Genomic DNA, 17848 nt, shown 5'->3' on the forward strand with positions numbered 1-17848 from the left:
CAAAGTCAGTATTTGCTCCTGATGGTCTTTGTAATTCCTGTCAGAAGGCCAAACAAAGAAAATCTTCATTCTAGAGCAAGACTGAATCATCAATTCTTGAGCCTTATCATCTACTACATGTTGATCTATTTGGTCCAGTAAATGTCATGTCTATTGCAAAGAAGAAGTATGTGTTGGTCATAGTGGATGAGTTCACCAGATACACATGGGTGTATTTCTTGCACACAAAAAGTGAAACTGCATCTATCTTGATTGATCATGTCAAACGGCTGGATAAAATGGTCAAAGATTCTGTGAAAATTTTAAGGAGTGACAATGGCACTGAGTTCAAGAATTTGATAATGGAAGAGTTCTGCAAAAACCATGGAATAAAGCAGGAATTTCCTGCTCCTGGAACTCCACAGCAGAATGGAGTTGCTGAAAGAAAGAATAGGACTCTCATTGAAGTTGCACGTACAATGCTTGAAGAAGCAAAGCTTCCAACCTATTTCTGGGCTGAAGCTGTGCAGACTGCTTGTTTTACTCAAAATGCAACACTCATTAACAAGCATGGAAAAACACCATATGAGATGGTGAGGAAAAAGTAGCCAAATCTGAAATACTTTCATGTATTTGGATGCAAGTGTTTTGTTCTCAAGACTCATCCTGAACAGCTATCAAAGTTTGATCTAAAAGCTGATGAAGGAATCTTTGTTGGATATCCACTTTCCACAAAAGCCTTCAGAGTCTATAATTTGAGAACAAAAGTGGTCATGGAATCTATCAATGTCTCTTTTGATGACAAGAAGATTACTGGTCTTGAAGATTTCATTGACCATGATCAGCTGAGATTTGAAAATAAAGACTCAAATTCTGATACTGAAACTCCTGACAGTCTAAGTCTTGATACTGTAAACTCTGATGGATTAAACTCTGATGTTATTGAAACTGTGGTAACTACGTCAAAGGAAGATGCACCTATGCAGGGGGAGCATACTTAAGATCCTACCACAGCTCAAGAAACATCAGAACATACATCTGGCTCTTCAAGTTCTGATTCGTCAAGTTCTGATAAGCCAAGTTCTGATAATGCTGAAAATCTAAATACTGAAGACTCCAACTCAGAGAGCATAGTTTCAGGGGGAGCATCAGAAAATGAAAATGAAGATAGCATGGATAATGGGGGAGCATCCAGTTCTAGAGACAACCTTCCATCTGCAAGGAAGTGGACAAAATCACATACACCTGATTTAATAATTGGAAATCCTGATGCAGGTGTCAACTAGAACAGGTACTTCAAATGAATGTCTCTACAATTCTTTTCTCTCTCAGACTGAGCCAAAGAAAGTTGAAGAAGCTCTTCAAGATGCTGATTGGGTGCAAGCAATGCAGGAAGAGTTAAATGAATTTGAAAGAAACAAAGTCTGGACCCTAGTGCCAAGACCAAAGAATAGATCTGTTGTTGGTACAAAATGGGTATTCAGAAACAAAACTGACGGTGATGGCATAATTACAAGGAATAAGGCAAGACCGGTCGCAAAAGGATATTCTCAACAGAAGGGAATTGATTATGATGAAACATTTGCACCAGTTGCTAGGTTAGAAGCCATAAGGATATTTTTGGCTTATGCTGCTCACAAAAAGTTTACTATCTTTCAAATGGATGTGAAAAGTGCTTTTCTCAATGGAGAATTGGAGGAGGAAGTATATGTTGAACAACCTCCAGGCTTTATAGATTCCAAACATCCAGATTATGTCTACAGGCTTGATAAAGCACTTTATGGACTTAAGCAAGCTCCTAGAGCATGGTATGAGACTTTAGCTCAGTTTCTTCTGGAAAGTGGATTCAACAGAGGAACAATAGACAAAACACTATTCTACCTCAACCATGGAAAGGACTTACTTCTTGTCCAGATTTATGTTGATGATATCATCTTTGGATCTACAAATGACAGACTTTGCAAGAAGTTTGCCAAACTGATGCAGTCAAGATATCAGATGAGTATGATGGGGGAACTTAGCTACTTTCTGGGCCTTCAAGTCAAGCAGAATGAAGAAGGCACTTTCATTTGTCAATCTAAGTACACCAGAAACTTGCTGAAGAAATTTGGAATGTAAGATTGTTCAAGTGCATCCACTCCCATGGCCACTGCAACAAAACTGGATAAGGATACTGGTAAATCAGTAGATATTACTGATTACAGAGGTATGATTGGCTCTCTACTCTATCTAACTGCTAGTAGACCTGATATCATGTATGCTACCTGTCTTTGTGCAAGATTTCAAGCAGATCCAAGAGAATCTCACTTAACAGCTGTGAAAAGAATCTTTAAGTATCTTAAAGGAACAGCTGATCTGGGATTGTGGTATCCTAGAGAATCAGACTTTAAACTAATAGGTTACTCAGATGTAGATTTTGCAGGCTGCAAAATTGACAGGAAAAGCACAAGTGGAAGCTGCCAATTTCTTGGAGGCAGATTGGTTTCTTGGTTCAGCAAGAAACAAAAGTCAATTTTCACATCAACTGCAGAAGCAGAGTATATTGCTGTAGGAAGCTGTTGTGCACAGATTCTTTGGATAAAGAATCAGTTACTGGATTATGGGTTAACATATTTCAAAATCCCTATTTACTGTGATAATCAAAGTGCTATTGCTATGACAGGTAATCCAGTTCAACACTCTATGACAAAGCACATCCGCATCAGGTACCACTTCATCAGGGAACATGTGGATGAAGGTACAGTGGAATTGCATTTTGTTCCCACAGATCAACAACTAGCAGATATCTTCACAAAACCACTGTGTGAAGCTACTTTTACAAGATTGGTAAATGAACTTGGAATGGTTTAGGTTCTTTCTCTAAATCTGCTTAGTCTTGTTCTGTGTTATCAGACTTTATGCTCAGTATTTACAGAATTAATCTCATTGTGTATTATGTGCTTAATTGATAAATGTTTTTAAGTACTGACTGTTGTCTGATATATATTTCTCAACTCTGATAAGTGATATGTCTGTTTAAGTAATTATTCAATCCTATGAGGATAACTGTGCTAGATACTGACCTAGTAGTCTTCAATAAACAAATGATTCCATGTAAGAAGTAATTATTTCAGTGGAAATCTTATGACACTAGCAAATTCTGATAATTGAGCTTAGTTGAGTTTACTTTGTATATCTTATTACTAAGTCACAAATTAGAATAATGTTACTCATCTGTTAAGTTCTGATACTAGTAAAACTGCTGAATGTACTAAGTGCTGATAAACCTCACTTATCAAAAGAAAAAGAAAAAAGATCAAAGAATAACATCAGGTACTCCTTTGAGATCTAGAGTAAAAATGTGGAAGGGACGACCCAAGTGCATTGCTGGTATTAAGTAAATATGCATTATAAAAGCAAATTATTTTCTTGGTGACTTTTTACACTCTATGATTACTGGAGAAATACACTGATAAAAGCATAAATTCTGATACGCAGTCGTGACTCACTTACACTGAGAAGCCACTGTAACATAGAATTTGAAAAGATGCATAAAATTAGCACAAAACAGTTGAGGTGGACTCATGCATGACCTCATTCATCAGTAGGTTTCAGGATAATGACAGCTCTTTAGCAAAATTTTAATTATGCCTTATTTCTAAGATGTACTGAAGTGAATCAGACTTTACTCTTTGTCTGTTATTTAGCTTAATACACACACTAATCACTCCATATGAATGATGAAAATTACTGTGGTGGTCTATGTTATTTTAGATAAACAGTCACTGTGTCACTTTGCACAAATTCTGAGGACAAGTTCTAGTTACACGTTCTGATGATTAAGTTCTGAAGTCTATAACTCAGAACTTGTATGAGGATTTACTAAGATGGGCATTCCTTTTTCGAGTTAAGAAATTATGTTCTGATGACTGTTAAGTTCTGGTATAGGTCTAAGTTCTGATTTCTCGGTCTAATCCTTTACTTGGCTTATCTGTGAATAAAATTTGATAACAGTCTCAGTTCGAACTAGAATATGTTGAAGTGGAAGATTAATAGTCACTATGATTAGGATTAATGGTATTCGTACTTGAACAGTCCACTGTTTCTTGTTTCTTGTGCGTTTTAAACCATGATTCCTCTTTCCAATGAATGTTATTCTTTTTCAAAGTCTAGGGAGACGAGGTAGAATTAATTCTACCTGTCAGCATTCAATTTCTTTGCGTCTCCTGGCATTCTCTTGCCTATATAAGCAACCACTTCACATCAGCCTTCCCATCACACTTTTATCACAAACTCACTCTCGTTTTTCATTTATCATCACAAATGGCTGCATTTGGCTGGTTCTACAATTATGGTGATGAGACTGTGCATGTCTTTTTGAATGGAATTCCAACTCCATACCCTATCACTAATATTCCTCACAATCTCTGGATTCAATTTCCAGTGGTTATCAAACGTTATATGGTGGCAATTCGGAGAGAACTTCATCTTCATCGTCTCCGCCAGCAAGAGCGAATCATCCGACTCGCCATTCTGTTTATCGAGAGTAGGAAGAAGAAGATGACTTAATCTCGTCTTCTTCCTGTTTTTCTTCATCATCAGCTTTGTCAGGCTTCTTAGCTAGGACTAAGGCTGTTGATGTTAGGTTTAGAAGCTTAGGAAAAATTTTGTATAAGTATTGATGTAATTTCCATTTCATGAATGTATTGTCTTGATATATTAATTAAAGTTGTTTTTACTTCAAGATTTTGTCTCTGAGTTATTTTATCTTGTGTTGATAAATCCTGATTGATATTCTGATGACCTTATAAATTTTGTTTTATATTAAGTTCTGATTCGTTTTCAGCACTTATCTAATTTATCTTGGTCATTTTCATGTGATTTATTTTCAGAATATTAATGATGCAGTGAAAAATAATTCAATAAGTGATAACGGTTTAAATTTTGAATTAAAACTGTTTCTCTTGATAAATGGAACGGTTTTTCCTTGAAACTAGGCAAATGGGTAAGTAATGATTCCTGTTTTCTCGAGCCCAGTAACTATCCGTTATTACTGCATGTCTGACAAGTGTCCAACGGTAACATTTTTGTTCAGAGTATAAGTACAACAGAGAGAGGATTTCTTTAATCTTTTATTTCCTTCGTATTTTTTTCTCTTTACTTACTTTTACTCTTTTTCTTCTCACCTGGTTTTTCATACAACCATCTTATCAAACACCTAACAGGCACTTTTGAATCTCAATTTTTCACATGGCACCTAAGGATTTAATCATTGATGGAGCTAAGTTTATTCCAAATAACTACGCTGCAATTCTTAATCATGCTGAAGCTCCATCTGAATTGCATTTTGTGCAAGATCTTCTTGCACACAGTGAGATTGGGTATGCATTAACTCAGCCTGAAGTCTTTTCAAGTCAACAAGTTCTGATATTTTGGCGGACTGGGCACTTTGATGATGGTGGTAAACATGGCACTCCCAGTATTATTTTTGAAGTGGGTGATTCATCTTATGCAGTCACTCCTGGTACAATACGCAAAGCTCTACATCTCCCAGACAATTGTACTTTTTCAACTCCAGAGGAATCAGCACTTCAGGAGTTAATGGCTGATTTGGGATATGAAAAGAGTTTGGCAAAGCTTGGGCAGTTAAAAAGGGCTAATATCAGAAGAGAATGGAGTTTCTTCTTTGACTACATCACCAAAGCTTTTGGGAACAAATGTTCGAATTTTGATGCTATCCTAATTCTGAGTCAGCACATAGGGTATGCTATTATCCATCAAACTCATTTTGATTTTGCAACTGGAATAATTGGTTCTATTGGGGATAGGATGACAGAGGATAGAAATATTGTCTATTTTGCTAGATTCTGTCAACTTATATATACTTTTTGTACTGATGAACCTCAATTAGTCAGTTCCTCAACCCCACCTTTTAGAGTTTCAGATGATGAAGAGGAAGCAGCTAAGGAAGGGGATCAGGAATCTCTGATCTCACAAGACAAGGAATTTGCTCCAGTCACTTCTTCTCCATCAACTCCATCTCAGGAAGCTGTTTCTGAAAAGGCTAACACACCCTCTGTGTCTTCTGTTGATCCAGGCACAAGTGCTGATATTGATGTTCAAAACTTGGTTGTGCCTGCAGTAATTCTCTTAGAAGCTCCAACAACAAATATTCCTTCCACAACACCTGTTACTGATGCTGTTCAAACTCCAGAGTTATCAACAACACCTTATCTGCATCAAGATGCTGATGATCGGAATTTAGGTGAGCATCAGGATATGGCTGTTGATCAGAACTTAGAACAAGATCAGCAATTAGAGGATACTGAAGCCTCCATTGCTACTCACACTGTTGTCTTATCAGAAGATACTGATTCTTTAAGTTCTGATGCTGCACATGCTGGAGATACTGGTGATGCTGCTCCAACTGCTCATGTTGTAGATACTGATGCAGCAGGTCCTTCCGGACATACTCCTCAACAGACTCTTCCCAAGTCTGAATTTGTTAAGCAGTTTATTACCGGGGAAGCACCAGTACCTTGGAGTGAAACTCCTGCAGGTCAGGAGTGGACTAAGGAATGGAACTCAGTTTCATGTGTTCCAACTGAAAAACATCTTGCTGAGCACTTGACTAAAGCTGATGCAATGTTAAATTCTGATGATTTTAAAACCCAGCTTAGGGTCACTACATTGAGTACTAAACATCTACAAGGTCTTCATTCAACTACTCATGCAGAGCTACACAAGATTCAGGAGAACTTTATCAAACAAGAACAAGTTTGGAAAATTGATAAGAAAAAGTTCTTCCAACCTACCATTGACAGGATTGCTTATATTGAGAAGACTCAAGATCATCAACAAGCTCAGATTGATGAAATTCTGACAAATCAAGCTTCTCAGCAATCGCAACTTACTGAAATCCAATCCTCAGTGGAATTACTTATCTCTCTTTTACTACCTGCTGATGCCAAAAAGGGGGAGAAGGTAATTAAGTCCAAATGCAAAACTAACAAGACACTGCAAGGAAAGGATGATGGAAATGATGACCAAGGATACTCTGGAATGGGTAGCGGTCATAGTCAAGGTAGAAGGTTTACATCAAGACAAGCTAGTCACAGGACAAGTTCTGATACTGGGAAAAGAATAAGTTCTGCTGCTGGTAAAAAGTTAAGTTCTGATGAACTTTTAGATCTTGATGAGGAAATGTCAAGACGGTTATTTCTTCAAGAAAATCCAGGAATGGACTTGGAAAGTTTAAAGGAAGAAGAAGCCAGACTTAAATCAGAGAAAGTCACATCCAAATCTGAAGCTTCTGGTAAAAAGTCACTTCCTGGTAAAAAGTCACTTCCAAAACTCAAAGGCATTGTGATCAAAGAAAGGACACATACTGAAGCAACATTGGCTAGATCACAACCACAGATAGATCCAAGATCCAAGGGTAAAGAAAAGGTTGGTGAACCTATCAAGGTTTATGTACCTCCTGAGGATGAAGAAATTACTGATGAAAAGGATGATCTTGCTCTGACTTCAAGAAAAGTTCTCAAAACAACCTCTGACATGGCTCAAGTTGTTCAGAGTCAAGAAATTGTAAGTTCTGATATTCAAAAGAAGCAAGTAACCTCTGACACAGCTCAAGTTAACTTGATATCAGAAGATAGATCAAAGACACTCCTACCAGGATTCACTAAAGCAAAACAGACTCAATCTTTGAAGACTACTGCAAGTGGTTTTGAAGCAAGAGTAGTTACTGGAAAGGAAGCAAGAGATAAAACTGGATTGGGAAGTGCTGATGAAAGAAGAGTACACAACACTACCAATGATCCAACTTCCTTGAGTGAACCAGGTATTGGAGCAACTCCTGAGAGATTGAATCAACTGGAATCTGTACAGATGGTTTACCATACCTACTTGAAAGAATACATCATGTTGTATTTCATGACAGATGGTAGGGTTTATCATATAAGACAAAATATCATTCCATTGAAGTATTTTGAAGAATTGGAGCATGTACTTTTCTTACTTCAAGTGGATGACAGAATAACAGGGACTGCTGCGAACTACTTAAAAGAACAAATTCAGAGACAGAAAAGGCTTTATTCTGTTAAGTCTGACAGCACATATGTTCCAAAGTACAGAGATCACAATGGTGATATTGTTGATATGAAGCCTAATACTGCACAAATCAGAACATATCTTGGTATTAAGGGACTTGAATTCAATCTGGAGTCTGACAAAGCTTATGTCATAAGACTAGATCAGGAGTTGAGAAAAGCAAAGATCAATGATCTCAGAACTGCAATCTTTCAAACTGGTGAAGATACTGCAGAGCTTAAAGATGTCAAAAGGAGAATGATTGACGAACTCAGATATGCTGAGAAATGTTTGTTGAAGAACTATCTCAGAACAACTCCTAACATCAGAGAGATCAGATGATGAAACCAAGTCGAAGATCTACAACTGCTTAAATTCTGATATTTGTACAGACTGAAGTTGTTATCAGAAGTTGAATATTGGTAAAGTTTTAAGGACTGTAAGTTGTAGTTATCTAGTCTAATTCTCATGCATTTGTACTTAATGTTTTTGACATCATCAAATATCTGTTAAACTTGTATATTATGCTAATTTACAAGTTGGGGGAGATTGTTAGATATATTTGATAATGTCATGGCTAATATGTTTTATGTTTAGCTTTCAGATCTTACTTGAACAGGATAAATCAGTACTTAACTGTTGATCAGTACTTATACTGGAAGTCAGGACTTAAGGATATCAGTACTTATGTTATCAGGAGATAATCATCAGAAGATAGATATCAGAACTTAAGTGCTGAAGGACGATCAGATAAGGACAGTAGCTGATTAAAGGAAAGAAGATCAAGATAAACATAAGAAGAGATATGCATGAAGAAGGAATTCCGTGAAGAATGGAATACTTGGAAGAAAAGATATCTGATTGATATATTTTAGGAAGCAGAATTATATTCCATATCAATTAGCGATTATCTTGTAACTGTGTAGTATATAAACACAGACATAGGGTTTACACTATAAGTGTTATCATAATTCGAGAAGATTATTCATTGTAACCCTAGCAGCTCTCATGATATTGTTCATCACTGAGAGGTAACAGTTCCATACTGTAACAGAGTTTATTGTTTCAATAAAGTTTGTTTTCTGTTACTTAAGTTCTTAAAGTTCGATTTGAGTGTACTATACACTGTATTCACCCCCTCTACAGTGTGTGTGACCTAACATAAAAGGTAATCACATCCACTGCTACCTATCTTAGACGAAGAGGGTGTATTCAATCCAGATTTTAAAGAATTTTTAAGGATTTTCAAAGTTCATGGGTATTCAATTTAGATTTTGAAAAATCCTCCAAAATCTGGAGGTATTCAATTTGGATCGTAAAAAATTCATTAAAATCTGAGTGTATATAATTTAAATTTAAAAAAATCCTAGGGTATTCAATTTAGATTTTAAAAATTCCACTGAAATATGATGGTATTCAAAAATCCATAATTTATTTTATTTGAAAAATATGTGGATTTTGATGGATTTGTACATTTTTAATCTTTTGAAATCTCACCAAAATAGATGAGATTTTGAAGGATTTCTAAAAAACTTCACAAAATCATAAAGACTCTGCAAGATTTTTTTTTCAACTCCGTCAAAATTCGCGAATATTTAAAATCAACAAAAATCTTGTAAAAATCATGGATTATTATCAATCCTTCAAAATTTCAATTAAATATTTATCAGTCTCGTTACTTTACTAATTTTTCTTATTTTTTCTACTAATTTACACTTTCTCAACATTTAAAAGGGTAAGGGGGGAACGAAGAAGTACTTAGGGACATAGAAATTTAAATACTTGCAATACTATGCCTACAGCTAGACCCGGCAATTTTGGACACTACACGACTTACACGACACGAAACGACACGAAAATTTAGTGTTTGTATTTGCATTTTTAGTACACGACACGAAAATACACGAACACAAAAGTACACGGTTGAGATTTAGTGTCGATTTTGTGTTTAACCTAAGTACACGACATGACACGAAGTATACGATATAAATAAATATTATAAATAAATTTTAATATTTTTATAAATATATGTATAATTATAATAAATGTGTGCATATTTATTTTTAAAATATTATTTTATTTCATTATATTGTATTGAATTGAGATCTAAATATATATTTTTCAAATATTTTATATTTCTTTACCTAAAAATCTTATATTTTAATTTATATTAAAATTAAATTTAATATATATTAATATTTAATTAACAGTACATACACGACACGAAACGACACGAAACGAAAATACACGAATACGAATGTACACGAACGCTAAACATGTCGGTTTTGTGTTTGATATTTAAGTATAAGAAACACGAAAATACACGACACGAAAGTATACGATATAAACGAATTGTCAAGTCTACCCGAGAATACAATTACAGCCTACGTGAGAACAAAATTTGGCGCGGACAAACCCGAATATGAATGAAAGTAAGTACGCCAAAATCCTAGAATCTTGTCTGTATTCTAGTTCCCCACGAGAAGCAATACTGTAGTTAGGGTTGTCGCAACCAAATGTGTGCCCCTGATCTGATTCAAATAAAGATCCTTTTGTGTTATACAAAAAGAATGAGATTATGGGCATACAAGTTTATTTCTTTTTTTCTTGTAGCCGAAAAGGCAAAATGAGACCTTCAGGTTCTAAAATAGATCAGATCGCGAATTATTGTGACTCTTGTGCGGCACTCGTAGTACTTATAATATCTAAACTCTTATAACTTGACCATATCATATATGATAACAACCAAAGCTTGGCACTAGTGGGTAGCAGGTAATACCAACTAAAAGATGGTTTTACAAAGTATTCCAGAAGTTGGTCTCCGCTCCGGAAATGCGAGACTATGCCAGTTTTGGGACTGGGCACAGGTTCTTATCCCCTTTCTAACATTAGAACAAGTCCTAAAAGCAGTGGTTGAAGCAATTCAACTTGGTTATAGGATGTTTGATACTGCTTCTATTTACCAGAGGAAGCTCTTGGTGAAGCTATTTCTCAAGCTCGTATTCTTGGTTTGATAAAGTCTCGTGACGAAGTCTTCATTACCTCAAAGCTCTGGTGTCTCGTGACGAAGTCTTCATTACCTCAAAGCTCTGGTGCACCGATAATCATGGCGATCATGTCCTCCCGGCTCTTCAGAAGACTCTGCAGTAACACACATGCGCCGCTTATTCATTTTCATTTTAAAACAAAAAGGATTCTATATGTCCTTGTAGAAGAAATTGTTCACAATTGTTCTTGTCTTGCAGGAACATGAAATTGGAGTATCTTGATCAGTATCTTATACATTGGCCAGTGAACAAGAAACTTGCTGATATTCTTTCTTTGGTTAAGATTCCTCCGGCAATTAATCAAGTAAGTTCGAAATTACAATCTATATAATGACACGTGATCAGTTTCATCTTTGAACTTGCCTTTTTATTCTTTGCCAAATTGTTCCACTTCAGTTGTGCACTTTGTTACATAAACTGTATATTATCGAAAGAATTAGAAAACCAAGCGAGATTATCTGTTATGTGAAACCTTGAAACGAACAGTTGAGCAACATTTTCAGAACCTTGTCCCACGTTCAAGGTGTACTTTAGAGACACTAGTTCCTACCAAAGCGTTTTTGGTGTAAGATTTTTTGGACGGAATCTCCTCTTGGAGGAGTACGTGACACAACCAAGAACCGACACTTCATGTTGAAGCTTAAGAAGTTCTGTCAGGCAAACGGAATTATGATATCTGCTTATTTTCCTCTTGGAGCAGGAGGAGCTGTTTGGGGACCTAAAGGAGTCCTAGAATCTGAGGTTCTAATCGAAATTGCAAAGTCTAAAGGTAAATCTGTAGTTCAAGTGGCTTTGAGATGGGCTTACGAGCAAGGGGTGGTTATTGTGACCAAGAACTTCAACAAAGAGAGACAAAAGCAAAATATGGAAATATTTGACTGGGAGTTGAGTGATGAAGAGTCCAAGATTGCTGAGATCCCGCAGAGCAGAGCAAACCTTTAGGAGATGTATGTCTCGGAATTTGGCCCTATCAAAGTCAGTCGAGGATCTCTGGAATGGAGAACTATGAGATGATTATTGCATACTAATATTTATATGTAAAACTTGCTAGTGTTTAATTTGTTGAATAAGCTAAATATTTCATGTGGCCAACAAATATTAACGTACCAAGTATGCCATGAATAATGAAACAAACCGACTCATGGGCAGTAAAAACCAGCATAAATGTACCAATGCCTTTCACTATTACAAAGTTAGGTCTTGGACACATAATAGTAGTCATTAGAAACTAATAGAAACCAGCATAAACAAACAACTGCAACAAATCTGTATATGCAAATCACATTCACAAACACCTTTCAGTGATGGGTGGGGCCCAAGAGAGCAAGGAGAAAGGCCTTGAAATGGCTTGATGTCTCTGAGTGAACAGCATCATTCAAAGTCTTCCCATATTTCTTGTGGTACTCTGCCTTGATATACTGCATATCAATTTCAGCCCTTGTCACGATTACTCTAGTGAGAGTTGAGTCATCAGTACCGATGCCTTTCATAGCCTTGCGCAGTACCTACAAAACTATATTGTAAGACTCCCAACACCAACCTGTTTAACCTATTTGCTAAATTAATTTGAACATAACGGCTATTACAACTAAATCTTTAGCAGGAAGTTCAATGCAGTAAAATGTAACTATAAAATAATCGAGAGTGCGGCTTAGTCAAACCGGGTTGGATCCCAGGTGAATCTAAGCCTGGGATAGGTACAACTACTATTATACTCAACCTCAGAAGAAAAAGAGCAAAAGTAACTCTTCTCCCTGGTAGAAATAAGCACAATCAACGTACATGAAGGATAGCTATAAAGCAGTACCTTAGCAAAGTACATCCCGGGATTCTCTGCACACCGTAAGATAGTCACAAGACCATACTCAAAGTTCCCTGATGTTTCATTTTTTATCGCCTGCAGTATTTTTAAAAAGTTAAGAAATTCTTTCGAGGACACTGAAGCCATGACAATGTATAACAGAGACAATGTTCGTGGAGAAAGTTCACCTTTTCCAGCTTTCTGTCATAAATGTTGTGATAAGTAGCACTAACAGCAGCAAGATGTGCCCTGCTTCTTTCGCTAAAAATACGTATGAAGGTCTTCTCATCCGTTCCCAATTTCTTTTCCCCAGCTTTATAAAGAGCTTTAGCATCATGCTCTACCATAGATCTATCAACTTCCGGGCCTTCGTGGCGAGGGGTAGTTATATATGCAAGTAGCAACTGCAAGGAGACTTAAATCAATAACCATATTTTCAGATAGAAAATTCTTAAATAATTTAATGAGTATACACACTATATGTGCACAGTCAAATTCAGGACAAGATGAAAGGAACGGATATTCGGACAACAAGATTGAAACACGGGACATATGTTTCTTTTTGTTTGTCATGCTTTAACTCCAGATTTTGTATATAAACTGTAAACGTCTAAAGTCAATTGCTTCTTCCTGTCTAACTTAAATTTTCTATTAGAACGGATGTGCACATAACAAATTTTAGTTCACTACTCTCTCTGAAATCATTAAAAAAATCATTTGGAACCATACAGATTTAAATTTTGTTACTATTTTAAGGGAATCAAAGACGCGGTTTATTTAAGGTACTTGGCCTAAGTATCATTTGGAACCATACAGATTTAAATTTTACTGTTTAAATAAAGGCAGTTTGACTATAAATGTTGGAGGCCCTTAGAAACAAGAAACAAGAAGTTGGGCAGCGGAACTAGAGATGATTATCCCGATAATGTTATAGTAACATTTAAATTTATGTTTTAATAACACGTTATATTAGAGTAAATTTTTTAAAAATAGCCCTGTTTGAAAAGACTGCCTCCAGATGCCTTGAGGTGCTAATTGTGTTCATAACAGATTACCAACTACTCTAGTTCTTGAGCACTTAAAGTTTTTCTTTTCATTCATTACCATTCAGCTACTACGTTGCTGGTGAAATATTGACTATCCATGGATTTATGTGAAAATACTAAAAATGGAACAGATTCCAGAACTATATAAGATTAGCAATTTATTGACTCGTTTTTAGCATTGTTTAACCCTATGTTACTCGGACTCTTCAATTTACCTTTGAGTATCCGTGTCGGACACTCGACACTCGGACTTAGACACTTATTTAAGGCCAAAAACATGTATATTTTTCAAAAAGTTGCCGAGTCCGATACTCAGACACGTGTCCGTGTCAGAAACTTCTAGCCGAGTCCGAGTAACCTTTAGCTTTAACAAATTCACATGCCTTCAATTCTCAAATAAAATATCTTTGTCACAACTAAGAGCAACTCCAACAAGTTACCTATTTAAGATCCTAAACTAAAATTTAAGGAATCTTGTATAAAATAGAGCTACAACAGCATCCTCGTGCTTTCTTAAAAAGTTAGCATCCTCCACCCATGCCTTATTTATAAGTAACCATTAGTGATTCTTTAGCTTCATTTTAAAAATAAAAAATAATTTCTATCTCCTCCATATCAAATGCATAACTAAATTTAAATATAATAATAAAATATTACTAGGATACACTTATAAGTGTATCCTAGTAATATTTTATTAATTATATTTAAATTTAGTTATGCATTTAAAAATCTTAAAACACTAGGATTCATTTTTATAATAATATTTTTAAGGAACATGTTAGGACTGTATTGGAGTTGCTCTAAGTTATACTTTCTCAAATATATCATAAAAAGTGCACTTGTAAGTTAGATCTTCCTTTGTAGATTGAAGAATATCATGCACAAGTAAAATCTGTTTAATAGTCTTGAAGAATGCAATCATACTCATACTCCAGATTTCAAAATACTTATAGTTTTCTCACTTGCAGTCAAGCACTTCATGTATTACTGACATTTTCCGGTGCTTCATCTGGAATTTCCATCCACAAGCAGGTAAATTTACCAATGCGATAGAGTACTAAAGCATGTTGAGGATGGTATAAGAGATTAATAAGTGTAGACACTTATACATTGCCAAGAAAAGTTTATTGTATAACAGCCATGGTACATAAATTCATTTAAATTTACCAACTATCAAGATACAATAGTATTCCAGTTTCAAAATTACCATCCTGCTCCATATACCACGATAAGTTTTTTTTAAAACTTGACAAGTCTACATCAGATTCTAGTCTGCTTTATGTCTACAACAAAATGGCAAGGAATGTGCATTTTCAGATCACGGGAAGTATTTTAAATGTTTAGGGGTATTAAGGAATAAAAGTAACCTTTTGGTGATCGCCAGATGCTTGGAGTTCTAGAGTTGGCTCAAGGTATGTCGTGAACATTGCATAGTACAGCTGTCTGAGATGTTGTAACTGGGATGGAGTTCTAGAGCATAAAACTTCTGTAGCAGCTCTGAGATTGATTGTGCTTCCACCTCCACCTAAAGCCTGATGCACAACATAGGCATCCCGGGCTGCTGGATCATACATCCAAAGTAGAACGGCTCTCTGACATCAATAAGTAGTAATTCTTAACAATATTACAAAATTAATGTAAGTTACTATATAAAAGCAGCTACGCACTATGAGCAGGAAAACATGCAGCACACTATAACAGTGAACATAACTAGACATTCTACTAGCCTAATGTTGTACCTTCACATCGCCACTTAGCTCCGAAGACAATTTCTTGTTAAGGTCTGAAGAATACATTGCTTTATACTCTTGTTGAATCAGAGCACGCTGTGAAGCATTACGATGGGCCAGTATATTTACCACAGCAGCAGTATCACAGCCAAATCCTAAGAAGCAGGTAAATAATCAACCATTTGGCCCACATTTAAATACAACCCCGTAGTTGCCTAGCCTATCCATTAATTTATTCAATTCGCATAACAAATAGCAATGATTTTGGGCAGGGATAGAAAAATAGATGGTACGCTTTTACACTTGCAGCATCAAATAATTTAAAATTTAGACCTAAAATTCAGAATATTCTATAGATTCGTTTATTTTATAGATTTTATTAAACAAATTGATACGTCATTGACTTGGTATTAAATAAAAATGATCTAATATTAGACTGGGACAAGAATCAATTGCTCAAATAAAAGATGTAGCTATTGTAAGTATGATGTTTAGGATCACTCAAGTGTTGCTAGGGTTTATCTACAACTATTATTATGTTCATTTTCAGAATATATTTTTGATCAAAACAGGAATAATTTCTTTAACCCGCTAAAACAGGAGAATATCCTAATTACCACAACTCGAAGAAGCGTGCGCTAAAAAACACAAATTGAGAAAATGGCCAAAATTTACATTGCAAAACCCAATTAAAATGGGAGATGCAAAAATAGACCCGCGCAAAGCCTGGTTCTCAGATCCATAATTTTCAGCAATGATACACAGTATACATGCTTTTAAATATGTATCACCATCTGTTGGCATCTTAGCGACATGCATATCCTGTATGTAAAATCGTGTGGTTTTTTGAGCCAATGTAGTACATTATGATAAATTGGCTAAAATTATCCTAAATATTGGTAATTTGATGCAATATTATAATTTACGGATCAAAGCCAAAAAAATCTATAAGGATTTGTGTTTGGAGCAAAAGACCCTAAAACTAATCCTATATATAACCAGATTGTCCAAGAATGAAATCCAATTTCAACAACTTTTCAAGTTCCAGTGCAAATAAATCGAAATCCATAGTAAACTTGTACTTTAAACCCAAAAAAATGGCAAACAGGGGTACTTTTTCTTTCCATAGTTAAAATGAAAAAAATACCTAAAACAGCACATATGAAGCTTATAACTGAACATTATTCAAGAACGCATTTTAAAAGAAACCAAGATCAATAAGAAAAGAAAAAAAATCATAGAACACAGAACACGAAAAAAAAACAAAACTTAGAAATAATCATGATGAACAAATAAAGACAAACATTCAAAAAACTAACTACAGCACAACTATACATACATGAAGAAGGGGGAACAGACCCTCAAGAAACTAAATACTCTAAAACCTCGAGATTAGAGGAAGAACTTTTCCACGATCGATGTTATAGTAACGAGACATGACATACCTTTGAAAGCACGGTAGAGTTGAATAGCATCATCACGAGGGGAAGTTAACACCGGTGGTACACTCACTGTTGCCATTCTTTTTCTTTGAGTTTTCAAAATTTTATTTGTTGTAGGGGGTTTATTTATTCTATTTATCCGCAAAGAAAGAAAGAAAGCAGATGTAGATTAGTGTTGCGAAAGCGCGTTATATAACATCAAATATTAATTGGGTGGGAGTGGTGGGCCAAACTATTATTTCCCGTACCTACTGTTGCGAGTCAAACATCATGTTGTTTGTCTGGTAACGTTAACTAGTTTCCGTGTCCGGATCTTTAACGCTGTCGACTAGCCCTGTGTCCTCCCCCAATTTTCCAAAATAAATCCCAAATTCCATGTAATTTCGGATCAATTAAATATTTTTTTTTGAAAATTAAAAATCTGATATATTATATTACTAAATTATTATTTGATATATTATTAGAGCAATAATACATATCTCGAAAGGAATTCAAAAATATTTTCAAATAACACATGTCGTTATTTTATGTGATACTCATATTTGTACGAGAAGTATTTTTTATCAACGAGGAAATAACCGGTATAATTACGACAACTTAGTATTTAAGAATGCTTACGGAAACCCTTTTAACAACTCTAACATTTCTCGTTTTATTATGATTCCACTAGTTAACTATTACCTAATAAGCATCTATTATATTGTAAAATTTATAATTATTCAAATTTAATTAA

General features: G+C 35.3%; 1 protein-coding gene and 1 long non-coding RNA gene across 2 annotated transcripts; one reads left to right on the top strand and one right to left on the bottom strand.

Moving 5' to 3' along the window:
* The first annotated feature begins 10917 nt into the window (after window positions 1-10917).
* Window positions 10918-11916, top strand: LOC141724851 (uncharacterized). The gene is made up of 3 exons (XR_012576915.1): window positions 10918-11195; window positions 11295-11400; window positions 11797-11916. It is a non-coding gene; the product is annotated as an uncharacterized LOC141724851 (long non-coding RNA).
* Window positions 11917-12218: 302 nt separating this feature from the next.
* Window positions 12219-17276, bottom strand: LOC141724850 (annexin D5-like). The gene is made up of 6 exons (XM_074527136.1): window positions 17119-17276; window positions 15683-15828; window positions 15311-15535; window positions 13086-13301; window positions 12904-12993; window positions 12219-12601 (listed from the first exon to the last, which is right to left on the bottom strand). The coding sequence occupies exons 1-6, from the start codon at window positions 17192-17194 to the stop codon at window positions 12395-12397; spliced, it is 960 nt and encodes a 319-aa protein (XP_074383237.1). The 5' UTR covers window positions 17195-17276; the 3' UTR covers window positions 12219-12394.
* Between the last annotated feature and the right edge of the window lie 572 nt (window positions 17277-17848).

This window comes from Apium graveolens, chromosome 5 (genome assembly GCF_009905375.1).
Source record: "Apium graveolens cultivar Ventura chromosome 5, ASM990537v1, whole genome shotgun sequence".
Classification (NCBI taxonomy): Eukaryota; Viridiplantae; Streptophyta; class Magnoliopsida; order Apiales; family Apiaceae; genus Apium; species Apium graveolens.

Coding starts and splice junctions, on each gene's coding strand:
- LOC141724850 (XM_074527136.1), bottom strand. CDS start 17,194: ATGGCAACAGTGAGTGTACCACCGGTGTTAACTTCCCCTCGTGATGAT. Junction 15,829..17,118: donor ACTCTACCGTGCTTTCAAAG/GTATGTCATGTC, acceptor CCTGCTTCTTAG/GATTTGGCTGTGATACTGCT. Junction 12,994..13,085: donor ATGACAGAAAGCTGGAAAAG/GTGAACTTTCTC, acceptor AAAATACTGCAG/GCGATAAAAAATGAAACATC.